General features: G+C 38.6%; 1 protein-coding gene across 3 annotated transcripts in view; it reads right to left on the reverse strand.

Moving 5' to 3' along the window:
- Nucleotides 1-7,489: 7,489 nt before the first annotated feature.
- LOC124135138 (centrosomal protein of 41 kDa-like) overlaps nucleotides 7,490-17,069 on the reverse strand; it is a 33,291-nt gene continuing 23,711 nt past the window's right edge. For 2 of the 3 annotated variants that reach the window (XM_046500338.2, XM_046500359.2), the window contains 3 exons: nucleotides 16,069-16,074; nucleotides 12,479-12,592; nucleotides 7,490-11,513 (listed from right to left, as the gene is read on the reverse strand). In XM_046500338.2, coding sequence (XP_046356294.1) covers nucleotides 12,483-12,592; nucleotides 16,069-16,074 — 116 coding nt within the window. In that variant the 3' untranslated portion in view covers nucleotides 7,490-11,513; nucleotides 12,479-12,482. The remainder of the gene's footprint in view (nucleotides 11,514-12,478; nucleotides 12,593-16,068; nucleotides 16,075-17,069) is intronic. The other variant, XM_046500349.2, reaches the window with a different exon arrangement.

Below are 17,069 nucleotides of genomic sequence, written 5' to 3' on the forward strand. Positions count from 1 at the left end.
AATTGTCAGGGTATTGAGACAGATTTGGAATATTATTTAGTTTGTTGTTCAATGCCACAGTCAGCAATATTCCAGCTACCGGTATATGACGGAGGTCTGTAAATAATCAAATTTGGACCAGACAATCAAGTGATTGACATCATGAGCATTGATCTACGCAATTGGGATACAATGACATGCATCAGCCAAGTCATTGAGCCAGACCATCCGATCCCTTTGGTCGCCTCTTACGACAGGCCTGGGTTGCTGAATTCTATCCCAGAAATTTCAGGGAAGTTCAACTTCTGCTTGGCTGATTATGTAGAGCAGAATTGAGAAATTTGTTGAGGCTTGACATTGATGCTTGTATTTCCCACCCAGAAAAAATACAATGTGCAGCAAATTAGTACACATATATACTGGAAAGGTCACTGTATCAGGATAGTCTGTGACACAAGTATCATATAATGAAGTCATTTTAAAAAAAAAAATTTTTACACTGCACCCAGCAATATTGCAACTATTGGTATATGACTGGAGTCTGAAAATAATAAAGTCTGGCCCAGACAATCCAGTGATTGACATCATGAGCATCGGTCTACGCAATTGGGATACAATGACATGCATCAACAAATATGGTGAAGTCAAGTATTGATACAAAACGATACAAGTATATATAAAAATTACATGTAAAATTGTAAAAAAAATAATGCAGTTATACTGTATGTACAAGAGGTCTCAAGTCACTATTTCATTACTTAATGCAAATCTACTACATATGTTTGGTTTTCTTTCATTGTCTTTGATACTGGAACGTGTCTCCTTACATGGTTAGTGTGACAGTTTCATGTCATGTATCGTGTATCGTATCACAACCTTGTCATCGTATGTATCGTATCACAACCTTGTCATCGTATGTATCGTATCACAACCTTGTCATCGTATGTATCTGATCACAACCTTGTCATCGTATGTATCTGATCACCACCTTGTCATCGTATGTATCGTATCACAACCTTGTCATCGTATGTATCGTATCACCACCTTGTCATCGTATGTATCGTATCACCACCTTGTCATCGTATGTATCTGATCACAACCTTGTCATCGTATGTATCGTATCACCACCTTGTCATCGTATGTATCGTATCACCACCTTGTCATCGTATGTATCTGATCACCACCTTGTCATCGTATGTATCGTATCAAAACCTTGTCATCGTATGTATCGTATCACCACCTTGTCATCGTATGTATCTGGTCACCACCTTGTCATCGTATGTATCTGATCACAACCATGTCATCGTATGTATCTGGTCACAACCTTGTCATCGTATGTATCTGATCACCACCTTGTCATCGTATGTATCGTATCACCACCTTGTCATCGTATGTATCGTATCACAACCTTGTCATCGTATGTATGTACCACTGGAACGTCTGTACTGACACATACATCAACAATACAGTAAAGTACGGTTATACCGAACTCTAAAGGGACCACTAAGTTTAGTTTGTTATAACCGTAGTTTGTTATAAGCATATATACAGCAAATGGCAGGGACCAAAATGCCAGTTCATTATATCCGTCTTTTTGTTATAAGCATGTTCGTTATGAATGTAGTTTACTGTACCGGTCCTTGAAACATCTCCGTGCCAGAATCTGACAGATCATGCCTCTGTAGGGTGACATTCACGCAAATATATTTTGACCGATTAAAAGTTTCAGTTTGACAATAGTTAAGCTGTTTTTAGAAATGATCATGCCTACAGAATTTGGTATTTATCAAATGAGGGCAATGACTTATCAGGCTTCAGACTCAGTACGCCCCAATATGCCTGGGTCAACTTTCACTCTCTTAACAACCAAACTCATGGTGTTTTACTGGACTTTGTGAAACAGTGGACACACTGAGCATTCTGGTCACGAACCCAGTCACGTCTCCCCTGGTGCATGAGTCGTGAGTCGTCCCTCCCTCGGTGTGAGTCACCGCAGGGCAGTGGCTGGATGCAGCAGCTGTCCCGGGATTATCACCTGGCCGACTGGGAGGACCGGCAGACAAACCACTGAAAACACTTAACTTCATTTGCTGTGGGAATATACTCATGGTCATAATTTAAGGAAGCTTTTTTTTACTGGGGAAATCTGCATGGAAGTTGTAGACACGTCGCATTGATGACATTAAAAAGGTTTAGCTCAGATGAATCACATCTTTAGTTCACAAGCAATGAGTAATATGTAGTTTATTGTTGCATAACAACAGTAAATTTCATCTGGTGATTTTGATGTTACTGACTTGGGACCCGTTACACAAAGCTATCTTAGCGCTAAGGTGATTGTAACTCGTAGCGCTAAGATGGTTTTGTGCAAGGGGGTCTTGGTCAGTGGTGGATTTATTCCACCTCCCTGCCTCCCAGCAAGGATGATACCTCAATTTGTCAAAGAGGTTCCAACTTTATTTTCAAGATGGCCATGGCAGCCATATTGAAAAAGTGATTTATGGCCATAACAAAGCCATTTTGTTTAGAAATTTAATAAAATTTGGTTCATGTGTAGTAATTAGTGAGTGAGTGAGTATGGTTATATGCCGCCTTTAGCAATATTCCAGTAATATCACGGCGAGGGACACCAGAAATAGGCTTCACACATTGTACCCATGTGGGGAATCGAACCTGGGTCCTTGCGTGACGAGCCAATGCTTTAACCACTAGGCTACCTGACCTCCCTGTTTAGTTATTAGGGGGCTCAACATATATGACAATTTTTTCTGCAATATTTAAAATGTTTACCTTCTTCGACAATAATCTTAATTCTCTCAAAATGCATGTACTGTAAGCCTTTCTCTGAAATTTCCAGTCTGAGGGAGCTAAACGTTGGCATGCATGTTTCTCTTTATGGTGACATCATAGTTTGTGCAAATCATTATATTTTAGTGTTAGTTTTTAGTATTTAGGCTTAAAATATTTTACCATCAATGCTGACATCAACTTTTCTTTAGTGACTGTAATTGTTTTTAAACTGTTGTAATGAAGCCATAGGAAGGTGACCTTCAGTACCATGGCACTATGTTTTTTAATATATACTTTCCTCAATAATAATGTTGTTTCTTGAAATGAAAGTATGTGGGTAATTGTAAAAGTAGTAGTTTTAGTTTCTATTTCGTTTAACGTCGCACTCATCAATATTCCAGCTTTATGACAGCGGTCTGTAAATAATAAGACAGTCAAGTGATTGCCATCATGAGCATCGATCCACGCAATTGGGATACGTTGACATGCATCAACCAAGTCATTGAGCCTGACCACCCAGTCTCGTTAGTCACCTCTTACCATAGGCATATTCTCCTCTTAGACAAGCATGGGTTGCTGAAACCCTCTTCTACCCAGGATCTACACTGTTAGTTTCTAGTTCACACAAAATTTGATGTCATTTTCAAAAGTTATGTCAGTTATTTTGAATATCCCGATGTGATTATCTAACCAAAGGTTTAATGGCTATTTGAACGGAAAGAAAGAATCAGTATGTTTGATACCAGGGCAGAAAGAAAATTATACAAATATTCGTCATGCCGATAAATTACATGCTTTTTGAAGAAGAATAACAAACTTAAGTGGGTTAGGTCATAGATTTGTGAGCCAAGCAAACAGACACCAAGAGACGGCCATGAGAGGTGGGAGTGAGATTGACAGCAGTGATGGGGAGACAGACTTGGTGAGTGGGTACAATGTTTGTGTTGCTGATGTGATTCACTGAAGGAAGGAAGATGCTGTCGGCCTATCCTCCCACTGTCACCTTTCACCTTTAACCTGACCTGATGGAACACACATACCGTATTCGACGTAATAAGCGCCCCGCTCTAGTAAGTGCCCACAGAGATATTTGCTAATATATTGGCTAGTGAACAATCCCAATTAGCACCCCTTCCGATTGATCAATGTGCACAAGAATTATTTATTCATGTGTAATACGCACTTGTGTGTTATATGCACCCCTATTTATGGGCAATTAAATTCTTGAAAAGTATATCTGTCGTATATAAACATTTCAGGCTGTCAGCATAAACCACAAAATTTACGATCTTTCAACTCTGTTTTTTTCATCACAATAATATTCTAATAAGAGCCCCCTATTCTAATTTTGAGAGCGCCTTGGCTGCTTATTACGTCGAATACGGTATATACTTTTTCTTAAATCTAAAAGTGCAGACCATTATAAAATTGTTTCAAATGATTCCCACACAGTGTTTTTTCCACAATTTTCATAACAAAAGCTCTGAATGACGAGCACTGACTTTCATAAGGAAATCTAGACATACCGTATTCGATGTAATAAGTGCCTAGGGCGCTCCCAAAATTAGAAATAGGGGGCTCTTATTCGAATATTATTTTGGTGGAAAAAAGAGAGTTGAAAGATAAATTTCGTGGTTTATGCTGACACACTGAAATGTTTATATGCGACAGATACATTTTTCAAGAATTAAATTGCCCATAATTAAGAATGCATATAACACACGATTGCTTATTATACGCGAATAAATAAGTCTTATGTACATTGATCAATCGGAAGGAGTGCTAATTGGGATTGTTCACTAGCCAATATATTAGCAAATATCGCCGTGGGCGCTTATTACCTGGAATACGGTAAGTGTTTTTCGAATATGTTTCTGTTTATAAAGACATGATTTACTGATTTCACTGGCAATGTTTGCATTTAATGGGGTCCAAAATTAATCATAAATGGGTTCCTAGGGTCCAATGTCTTTGGTGCTGTTGAATTTAAACTAAAGACCCGTTAAATTTAAAATTTTAACATTGAGGGTTATGACATCTCTTTGACTTTCGTGCTTAATTAAAATACTGATTGGTCAAAGGCCAAGAGGCAGGGGGTGAATATTTTGTTTAGAAAAAACGCCATGGTTGATTTTAGTTCCACAAACATCCCTTTTGTTCTATATTGTTATTTACCTCCATACAATTTAGGGAAGGCTTGTCTGTAAAACATGCAAATAACTTGGTGTGGGTTAGATATGCTTAAATGTGTAAGTTTTAGGCAGGTACTATGTGTGATCAAAAATAATGACAGCCTATAGAATTCTTCTATAATGAATCCCCATGCTTCTGTTTGTTGAACTAGCAAGTGTCTGGAGACGCAGCGTTCCGTCAGACTCAAATCTCATCACACGGACAGTCGGTATCGAGCTGCGTTGTTCTGCAATTAAGGACCTAGTCCTACACATGGAGCACACACAAGTGCAGGAAATGTCAATGTAACTCAAGGCTGACCTTCTAATTTCACTAAGTAAACTAGAGGGAGTTTCAGCCAGTCAGCTATTTCGGGAGTTTCTTATAACATGCTTGTTTTTCGGGACAGGCAACAAGGTGTTACTAATGTCTACTCTGGGTATTGCAAAGTCCAGGGGAATAGAACTTTGTTACATTCACACAATCTATTAAAATAAACATTATTCATCATACCAAATTGGCTTCCACAGGAGATATCGCTTGGGTGATCCGAGGATATATCGCTACAATGTAATTGGGTCACAATGCTTTGCAGACTGTGATCCGTCATGATGATGTCACAGTCAAAATCACTCATCTCTCTCGTACTGAAGCTGTAGACTTACATATAGTCTATGAAATCTTGTATTACACAATAACCTTCTCGGCTCTAAAATTAAACTAATATTTTTCCTGATGCTGATGTGGACTAGAGCTAGCTAGAGCTGGCTGAACTTACTTTTGTATATATATCTAGATTTTTTTCTTCTTCATAAAACAAATATTTCCCAGTCATGATGCAGGACTACTGAAGCTTGTCAGCTCTACTATTTACAGTCAAGACACTGCTTGTTACTGTTTACAAACTGAAAAAATTGGAAGAATTATTTTGGAATAGAATCTCACCCTCGTGCCTTCCCAGCACAAATATCTCAAACCCAGTTGATAAAAATAAAATTAACCTTGGCAAGCCTGGGATATTAATTTTCTTTTATTGTTTATATAAAGAAGTACCTGTTACATAAAATGGGCTTCTGGCCAGGGTAGCAGAAACCCAATGACATATATCACAACTCATCAGTACATTCACACTCGTTATATAAATATACTGCATATATCAAGTACTCATAAACTACTTAAGCTAATATATCATATTGCAGTGAAGGAAAGTACATGGTCTTAATTATTAAAGCCTTAAGTATAAAACTAAAATTCAAATGAAGGCTGCTCATTTTCGAAAAGTTTATGATACAGCATCCAAGCTCCATGGTTTCTGGGATATTTGTAATTTTATCAACTCATCTTGATATATTTGATCTTGGAAGACACTCGAGTGAGATTCTCCGTATTTACATTACAACTATAGCCATAGGAAAAAGCCGGTGTTCTTTATCTTCTTTAGTAGTATATATCACAGTACATAATGTTGGTTGAAAGCTCAAAGTGACTCACGACCCGTGAAGATCCAGGGTAGAATAGGTCTTCAGCAACCCATGCTTGCAGTAAAAGGCGACTATGCTTGTCGTAAAAGGCGAGTGATGGGATCGGGTGGTCAAGCTCGCTGACTTGGTTGATGCATGTCATCGATCCCAATTGCGTGGATCGATGCTCATGATATTAATGACTGGATTGTCTGGTCCAGACTCGATTATTTACAGACCGCCGTCATATAGCTGGAATATTGCTGAGTGCGACATTAAACAACAAACCAACCAACCAAAGTGACTCACAGATGTTTACAACTTTTGTGCTACCGCTGTGCATGGTGTGGCGTTGCCAGACCAATGATGAAACTTGGGGCATACCTGAGATTCAAACCCATGATGAACAGGTTCAGTCTCTTGGAAGTGTGACGACAAGACCACCTAAGCTCCGAACTCTCAAACTAGGGTTTGTGCTGCAGTAGTTGAAATACTCTGATGATAGGATTTGAAACACAGAAATTTCCAGAGAATAAATGGGCATGCATGGCCCAGTGGATGAAGCATCAGAGTTGTGTCCCTTAGCCAGGATCTCCTTATCACGGGTTCAAATCCCACAAATGCCCTGATTACGATTCTTGGTTTGTCAGCAACCTGTAGTATTATTGTTGATTATCACTGACAGAAATACTTCTCCTTCTCAAAACCTGGCAGTTCAGTTGTTCTGGAAACCTGTGGCATTGCATTGGAGTAAGGTGACTATCCTTGTCGTACGAGGCAATTAATGGGATTGGGTGGTCGGACTGGTTGGTTGATGCATGTCATCATGTCCTAATTGTGTAGATCGATGCTCATGATGTCAATCACTGGATTATCCGGTCCAGTCTTGATTATTTACAGACTGCTGTCATATAGCTGGAATATTGCTTAGTGCGGCGTAAAACAAAAAAAACCCAGAATATGGAAAGGTACATGGGGTACATATCTGAAAAACCAAACACGACCCCTTCAGGTAACTATGGTAACCCTTACACCGAACCAAGACAAGAAACCAAGCCTGTCTCCCAAAACACAACAAACGAATGGAATATGCTGAGTTAACATTTTATTCAACCAATAGTGACCACAGTTGTTAGTTGACATATGTTGCTGGTGAGAACACAAACCCTCAATAGATGTTCACATATCACAGTTGACTGGGTTAAACAGAACGGCCATTTTGAGACAAGCCAAACAGAAGGTGAACAAAACACAGCTGGCTCTTCCTGTTTCAATTCAGACACCCACTGACCGTAAGAGGTGCAAAAACTGAAATACTTTGAATATTGAATACACATGAAGCTACGGATGGTGCTTGCTTGACTCAATTCATACACAGTGCTCAATTTGACTTGAGATCAACAAATTAACACATACCGGTAGTACTGATTAACATTAGAGAATGCAGAAAATAAATATTCTGTATTCTGTGTCTTAAGCCACACTTTCTTTATATTATTGTTCAAAGATTTCATCTCAGAAATCAGTCTGAGTTGGTAGAATTAAAAAAAAAAAAAATCAAATCAATCTGCAGGTCAATATTTTGTTTTTTGGCATGAAGTTTCCTCGTGAGATGGGTCCTTATTATTAATACATAGCTAGTTGTTACTTATATTGTTTGATTAATATACTTGTATCTTTCTATTATACTTATCCAACAAAGATGGAGCGGTCAGGCGAATAAAAATAACTTTTAACTGTTTTGATTTTCAAATGTAGCTTTTGGCACTGGTCTGTTGAATCTGGATTTCGTAAGCTAAACAAGTGTCAAAGTGCAGGGTACTTCTCAAACTCCTGCTTACAAAACTCGACATTTCAACACAATGATCTGGAAAATGTGATGATGTTAGCTGAGATAAGTCACCATTTGCCATGTTTCACAAATACAAATGTAGATAAAAATATGCATCCTATCACAAAATTACAAGAAACCATGGAACTAAAACAAATACATTCACATCATTCAGAAAAAAAACATCTTTAACTGACCATAAACCTTCCTATTGATAATTATACAGAGAGATCATTTGGAGCTACTACCACAGATAGTTGTAGAAACAAGATTAATTTGTGTACCATCTTTCAAAACACCCCCAACAATGTTTCAGTAATAAAACCAAAGTATTTTGATTGTGTACAGTATCAGAGTACTGTATTTGACGTAATAAGCGCCCAGGGCGCTCTCAAACTTAGAAATAGGGGGGCTCTTATTAGAATATTATTTTGTCGAAAAAAACAACCAGAGTTGAAAGTTAAATTTCATGGTTTATGCTGACAGCCTGAAATGTTTATATACGAGAGATATGTTTTTCCAGAATTTAATTGCTCATAATTAAGGGTGCATATAACACACAAGTGCATATTATAAGCGAATAAATAATATCTCGTGTACATTGATCAATCGGAAAGGGTGCTAATTGGGATTTTCACTAGCCAATATATTAGCAAATATCGCCGTGGGTGCTTATTATAGCGGGGCACTTATTACGTCGAATACGGTATTTCTGGTTTGATTAAGTACCCATATGCAACATAAATATTTCATACACATAGTACACTCTCCCTCATGATAGCGCTGGCCTCGAGATTCATGGATGACACCAGTGTTTTTATTCCTCTAGACATTATGATCTACAATTTCAATTGTATTTCCTGTTATTTTAGTCATTGTTGTATACCCAGAGATTAAGATTACCATGTGTATTTATTTATCTTGTGGGGAAAATAAGGAAACTTATGGGAGCCAGTGATCACCTTGGTTTAAGCAGAACAGTGGTACCTGTAGCTGTAAACTTAGCCTCATACAGCTTGACTGGGAATTTATCAAGAGATTACCCTTAGATAGTTATGAATGAACGATTTACTTCAATGTGTTAAAATATATACAAATATCTTATTCCATATGAACATGCTTGCAGCAGTGTCATAACATATGTATTGTCTACCACTTCTAACAAAAGAATAAAATCCAAAATCCCATTGAAATGCTTTGAAGAAAGATACTTGACAAATTTCACACAGAAACAAAAAGATAAAAAAATACTAAAAGTTTAAAAATGGATGTTAATTTATCACACTTCCTAGATGCGTTCCATTTGCCCTGAACCTGGATTACAAAAGGATTATGGTTTCTTGATACTTTTTAGGTCAAGGAAGGGGAGAGGAAACTTATGTATACATAATCATGGACCAGTCCTTAATGATATTAAATAGGAAGATGTTATCTGACGTCACATGTTTACAATACTTAAGTGATGACACAAACATCTTCAGAACCACAAAATGCAGCAATGTTAATTAACAACAGTTGTTAACAGCTAATATAAATAATACCACAATCACAGTTTATTCGTGAACATGTCTATGTGAAGACAGGCAAACCATATCTAAATGATTCCAAAGCTAGACCTGACCTAAATATTGGTAAATGCTTAATCTGCGAACACATAAAAAATGGATTAGAACTACACATCTATCAAACAACATTGTCCCTGCTTGACAACAGTATAAGAATATATACCGAAATATCGCAATTACAGAGAAATTACAAAGAAGTTGTTATCCATAAAACATTTTTGTCTACTGTCATCCGTCAACTTCTAAGAAATGTCTGTCAAACAATGAATATTGGATTAGTAAACATTCACTCATACAGTCACTCACTCACTGATGTCAACCAACCATTAAAAAATTACGCCTTTAACTTGTAAGTTAAAGTTTGCAGCTAGAAGAAATCAAAATCATTATCTTTCAGTGGCATTAACTTCTCTTTCTTTCAATGAGACATTTCCGTTTTAGGTCCTTCATCAAGCAAGAAAAATTCTGTCTTCAAATAAAAGTCATATTATTTAGTGAGTGAGTGAGTTGGGTTTAACCCCACTTTTAACAGTATTCCAGTTATATCGCGGCGTGTCAGCTTAATGTTGGAGGAAAGCCCGAAGTGATGCAGGTCTCAGACGTTTACCACTTCGGTGAAACCCACGAGCACGGGTATGGTGCTGACAAACCTAGAAACATAATTGGGGCGAACCGGGATTCGAACCCACAATCATAGGTTTCTGGCATGCCCAAGGGACACAACTCTGCACAGCGAATCGCGGCGCCTCAGACGACTGGGCCACCCGTGGCCCCCATATTATTTAGCTTAACTGAGGTAGTATAATTGTTCTGTTATGTTTTGGTGAATGTGGCATGTCTAAGACATTAACACAGAGACAGAGAGAGGGGCAAGGATCATTTGTTTACATTATTTACATACACAGGTCCAGACTAGGTTAAGTGTGACTATACATGGTATGATTCCATTCACATCAAGAATTACATTTCATTTCAGACACAACACAATCAACTTGCAAACAAGGTGAGTCAAGCTTCCATCAGCGCAGAATGAAAAGGAAGCTGTAGAAACATAAAGGTACAACAATAAAACGTGAATGTCATTCTCTTTCTGATATTAACACACAGAGCCTGTTCACTGCTGGAACTGGTAATTAACAGACAGATGTTGTTGATTTTTAAAGAATGATACACAATTGATGACACTACCTCACTCATTCACAGCTAATGAATGCTCAATTATATGTAAAATATGCTGTATGACATCCGAGTCGTGTGAATCGCAAAAGCAAGGGGAGATAATTATGGCACCCAAAGTTCTACATGGTAAAGTTACATACCATCATAACTAAGAAAAATCATGTCAATTTCAAATAAATACAAACATTCTTGGAATCACTTTAATAAACAATTTAATTAAAGCTTAACTGAATTCTTTAAGTATGTAATCTATTGATATTCAGGGTTGAGCTGACACATTGTGATTAAACTTACTCCACAATTAACATACAACTGACTGTCATGGCACCCAGGTCGTGCACCACACAGTGGCACTGTAAGACCAGTCTCCTTGATTCCCAGGGCATCTCAGAACTGGATGGGCAGGATGGGCAGGATGGGCAGGATGGGCAACATGTCAATATTGCTCACCACTGACTTCACCTTGACCTTCCTGCTGACGAGGGTGAGACTGAATGTGATTGGACGGATGTGATGCTACTCTCTGAAGCGAGATTCCTGGAAAGGCAATGTTGAGTCATGTATCGTTTCAATACACTTGTGCCAGTAAGCAGTCCAAGGATATTTAATACAAATATATAATTTCAAATCACACTGCTCACATGAATCTGCTAATGAACTGTCCAATATGAATTTCCCTTGGGGTAATAAAGTCTTATCTTATCGAAACTTTTTTCAGACATGACTGAGTGAGACTAAACTGTGCCAGACCAATTATATATGACATTTTCCCAATAATCAGACCATTATATTCCAAACATTTTTGTGCTTATGCATTGCCACTCGCATCAATGCATAGCAAAGATAGTCAGTCAACCTTAATGGCTGATCCCAGAGTGACAAGCTATATCATACCTTAAATTACCATACAGTAAACTAAGGTTATAACGAACACGCTTATAACGAACTGACGGATATAGCGAACTTACTTTTTGGTCCCGACTACTTGCTGTAGTCATGCTGTATATGTACTTATAACGAACTACGATTATAACGAACTAAAATAAGTAGTCCCATTGAGTTCTTTATAACCGTAGTTTACTGTACATCCATTGCCTGTCATACTCAATTCTTTAATCTTTGTTTTTACAGTTTTACACCGCTTTTAGCAATATTCCAGAAGTATTCCATCAATACCACAACGAGGGACACCAGAAATGGGTTTTACATATTATACCCAAGTGGGCAATCAAACCCAGGTCTTCAGCGTGACGAGCAAACGCTTTAACCACAAGGCTGCCCCACCGCCCCACGTCCATAATGAAGTGAACAGAATAGTTAGTATGGATGTACACCGCCCTTCACAATATCCCAATTATATCGTAGACAGGGGACACCACATATGGGTTTCACACATTATACCCATGTGGGGAATAGAACCTGGGTCTCCGGGTAGACAGCCTATCACCTTAACCACAACGCTAAACCAAGGCCCCTTACCACAGAATACACACATAGCATACCTTATTATGGTTTGAAGGTTGGTCTGTGGTCCAAGCTGGAGCGAGCTGTGAGGTTGGACTTTGTTGATTGCTGAGACATGGTCCGTGCAGTTGTACTGGCGCGGGAGAGCCGACCTGGAGGATACAGTGAGTGAGTGAGTGAGTATGGTTTTACGCCGCTTTTAGCAATATTCCAGCAATATCACGGCGGGGGACACCGGAAATGGGCTTCACACATTGTACCCATGTCGGGAATCGAACCCGTGTCTTCGGCGTGACGAGCGAATGCTTTAACCACTAGGCTACCCGACCGCCCCTGGAGGATACAGACAGAAAACCTTGACGATGGTGTTCACAGTAGCATCGATTAGATCAAAGGAGGAAAACTACATTTCATATTTCAATTTCAAGTGTAAACAAAAACAATAGATTTCCTGTAAAATTATTGCAACAAACTGATGTGAAAGATGTAAAAATAGTTGAATTCAGAACAGCATTGAATTAAACTGTTCAAGATTATTCCATAGGGCATGACTCATTCTTGTTAATGTCAAATAATGCACACCTGCTCTAACTTATCCTTAAAGAAAGGATTAGGCATGACGAGTTGCTCACAGAATCTGCACAAATCGAGAAGAATAATTTCTAGAAGCCGTTATAGGTAGTGTGCTTATCATGCTTATGAAAGATCTAAACTTTGTTATTTCAATTGCATGTTTTGGAGTAAACGCAATGCTAAATGTATAATTAGGCCATAATTGATAGATAAAGTATATATTAGAGACTTCCAACAGATGTTTTTATGATATTTGAACATGACCAGTCTCTGACCCAAACTGATTGAAGTACATTGACATACATTAGACATACTGATGTACTTTTCATGTGAGAGATTCAATGATTATAATTTTTTAATTCGAAGTTTACACGACATACAGCTTTTCCATTGGAAGAGAGGCGAGTAACACAACCCCGGAACTGACGTTCATAAGTGTAAGAACGACACAATTTGACGTACATACGTTTTTCACGAGACTGTATTCTCCAAATGCCAAACACTGATGGACTACTTCCACAATCCGGGGGAAACCAAGGAGAAAGGTTCATACAGTTGGGCCCTCACTCTATGAAGGTTCATACTGCAGTGAACTCACACAAAGTAAAAGTCAATTCTTAAAGAGTGTTAGAAAGAAAATGGCTTGTCAACCATGAGGACATGTCTAACGTTTTTCCTACCAATATTTCCAAGCTTTACTTAACTACAAAACTGACATTTTAAAAAAGGACCCCCATTCCACCTCATTTATCCGTTGTGTATTTATGCACGTTATAACAGAGACTTAAACATTATTTATTTCAATTCACACTTGCATGCTTTAGACTATTAACAACACTAAAAGAATAGATGAGCATCCAGTTGGTTGAAAAGGCTGATAGCGGGCTTTGAGGGATGTTATTCATCCTCTACAGGTGAGGTGAGGTGAAATTGGGTTTAACGTCGCGTCCAAGATTATTGCACTTATATAGCGACGTGCATGCACATATGTATGTGTGTGGCTGCTTGAACTAGTCCGGACTGATGCCGATTTATAGTGCTAGCTCACTGAGATACCATGCCGCAGTTTAACATGAATTCCCCACTCAGACACAGTATACTGACTCCGAGCCGACCAGTCCTTGTGTTGCCTCTTAATGCCGAGAGCCAGACAGGGTAACAACAAGTACCATCTTTTAACGTCTTAAAGTATGACGCGGCCGGGGATCGAACCCCAGAACTTCCGCTCTCCGGGCGGACGCTCTACCGCTAGACCACGGAGGCGGTCCATCCTCTACAGCATGCATGGATTTCTAAGAATATATCTTACAACCAGGTAATCACAATTGTTTGTACTCAAATCTTTTCCTACATCATCCTTGTTGAGCAAATAAACAATCTGACAGATCTCTAGTGAGTGTCAGTATCATGATAAAGGCCAGATGAAGGCTGGTATGATATACAGCACAGTGTGTGAAATAGTCTCAAAATCTTGACAGCCAGTTTGGCTAGCTTGACTTACAAGTTACAAGGGAGTTTCAAATTTCACAAGTTTAAATATGCGAGTTTATGTTTCCAGATGATAATTCTATGAAGGTAAAGTGACCCCAAATTTCTAAATGGCAAATATTATATGTTACTCCAGTGACAAGATAATCATATTACCATAGTACTGATCTCATATTCTGAATCAGAATCTGGACTGTGTAGTGTACAGTCAAAAAGTCAGAGTGAAGTATTAAAAAATGGATGCAAGTCAAGTTCATCTCAACATGCGGAAATTTTGCTAGCCATAGGCGTGTGGGCAGGCGGTTATTTCACACACTGGGGCAGCATCACCCACATGCAAGGTTTAATTCTCATGCAGTGATGACAGTAGTACACTACTGATACTGATAGCACATGCTACATGTTGATGAATATTATCACACACAATAAATGTACAGAGCATGTTTAAGGTTAAATTGCTATAAACAGCGAAAGAAGATTCACTCTGCATAATACTGTCAAGTATCAGAAAATGTACATAGATCAATGATGGGCAGTATTGACTTTACTCCATAATGCTTCAGAAAGGTTCAGCCTCTGATGAGTAAGTGAGTGAGTGAGTGAGTGAGTGAGTGAGTGAGTGAGTTGGGTTTAGCGCCGCTTTTAACAGTATTCCAGTTATACCACAGCGTGTCAGCTTAATGTGGAATGAAAGCCCGAAGTGATGCAGGTCTCAGATGTTGACTACTTTGGTTAAACCAAGGGACACAACTCTGCACAGTGATATATCTGCATACTTCAAGCCTCAGGGCATGACTAGAAATACCCCTTGGTACATTAGAATTAAATCTTACAGATTTGTAACCTACTGAAGAAATATAACAAAAATGCAACTACTCCCTCTTGAAAATAGCCATGAGAAACACAAATATTTCATAACTGGCCCCCATTCTGAACACAACAGGTACCTCACACTACCTAAACCTGAGAGGACCATGGGCCAGTGTCCCAAATAAATGCCTGTTTGCCCGTGGCTGGTAACTTTTCTGTCGGGCTGCATCAAATTTTCTTCCACCTCCCCGACTGTCTGGCAGGTAATTTTAAGACTACTTACGTATTCAATCATATCATAACACCTCGTAGATTCTCAAGGAATTGTCTCATTATTTCAACTGATTTGTCTTTCATTTTTCACAATTTTTCAATATTCATGTCTGAATGCGGGCAGGTAACTTTGAAGATGGGCAGGCAACACTTATGAGTCACCTGCCCGACTGTCTTGTTGGGTTTTGAAATTATCCCAAACACAGCCCTGGGCAAGAATATAGGTAACATAGCATGACTTGTCACTGGGCTTTGGTCATAGGGCATGTAATCACCAGTATGTGTGTCTGTGTGGGCCACACACCACCACAGTCATGTCAGCATTTGTTATTATACATCTGTGAATAGTCATGCAAATATACAAGACTAAATACTGACTACCACTGTATACTGACGCCATGCAGTACAAAATGCTAGATATATGATTAGCATGCATCTCTAAACAGCACAGTCCTATTGGTTTACTTGATGCGTCACCACTAACCTTTCTCTGAAAATGATGGAAACATGAAGAATTGTGAACTGATGTATCACTCAGAAATATATAGGATAAAAATGACGGACACACACTTACACATGTGTATCACAATGTTTAAGAACTTCACAAGAATGACCTGCAAAAAGCATGTGACCTTTATCTTAAATTTTTCAGTCATTTATAACCCACTTATTAAATACCTCTGATAAATGACAGTTGTTAACCCGCATCACACAGGACAAACCATTCAAATATTACCAGAACTGTTTGTAAGGCAAAATTTGTCCGTTCTGCTACCTAACCCACTTGTTATATTTAAGAAATAAAGAGTGCTCTACCCCATGTGTAGTGTGTAATGCATAGTTTTGCCCTGAACTATTACAGTTAAAGTATGAGGATGCTGTTGAATATTAACAGACACTATGGTAAGCTCTATACAAGACATGATAAAGAAAAGGTACTGAAAGAGTCTTGGGTAAAATAGCTAGACATATCGAATCCTTAAGTAGGAATGATACGAAAAGGAAATGGTTACTTTCAAACTGGAGGACAAATCCAAATACTTCTAAATGGCACGGTGTGTTCATAGCTTTCAGCCATGGGAGCCATGCCAATTAACACTTGTCAGATGGGTACCCAAAGTACGTGATCTAGACTACCAGTTGTCAGACTTTCATTTTGTGGAAGCCTTGGTGGCTGAGTGGGTGTGATCGCCGACTTTATGTGCTGGGCCCTGTTCCACAAAGCGATCGTAGCGCTAAGATGATCGTAACTCCCATTCTTTAGCATAGGCTTACGACAGTCGTAGCGCTATGATCGCTTCGTGGAACAGAGCCCTGGAGATTAGGTGCCTCACTCTGGCAGTGTAGGTTTGAATCCTGAATTGGACTCAACCCCCCAAAAGTACGAGAATCTATACTTTACTAAGAAAGTGTTATCCAAAATATTACATTTGTTATATTAAAGGGAGATAACTTGACAGAATATTACCTCCCTTTACTCATTGT

This window comes from Haliotis rufescens, unplaced genomic scaffold (assembly GCF_023055435.1).
Source record: "Haliotis rufescens isolate VD_foot unplaced genomic scaffold, xgHalRufe1.0.p SCAF_16, whole genome shotgun sequence".
NCBI classification, from domain to species: Eukaryota; Metazoa; Mollusca; class Gastropoda; order Lepetellida; family Haliotidae; genus Haliotis; species Haliotis rufescens.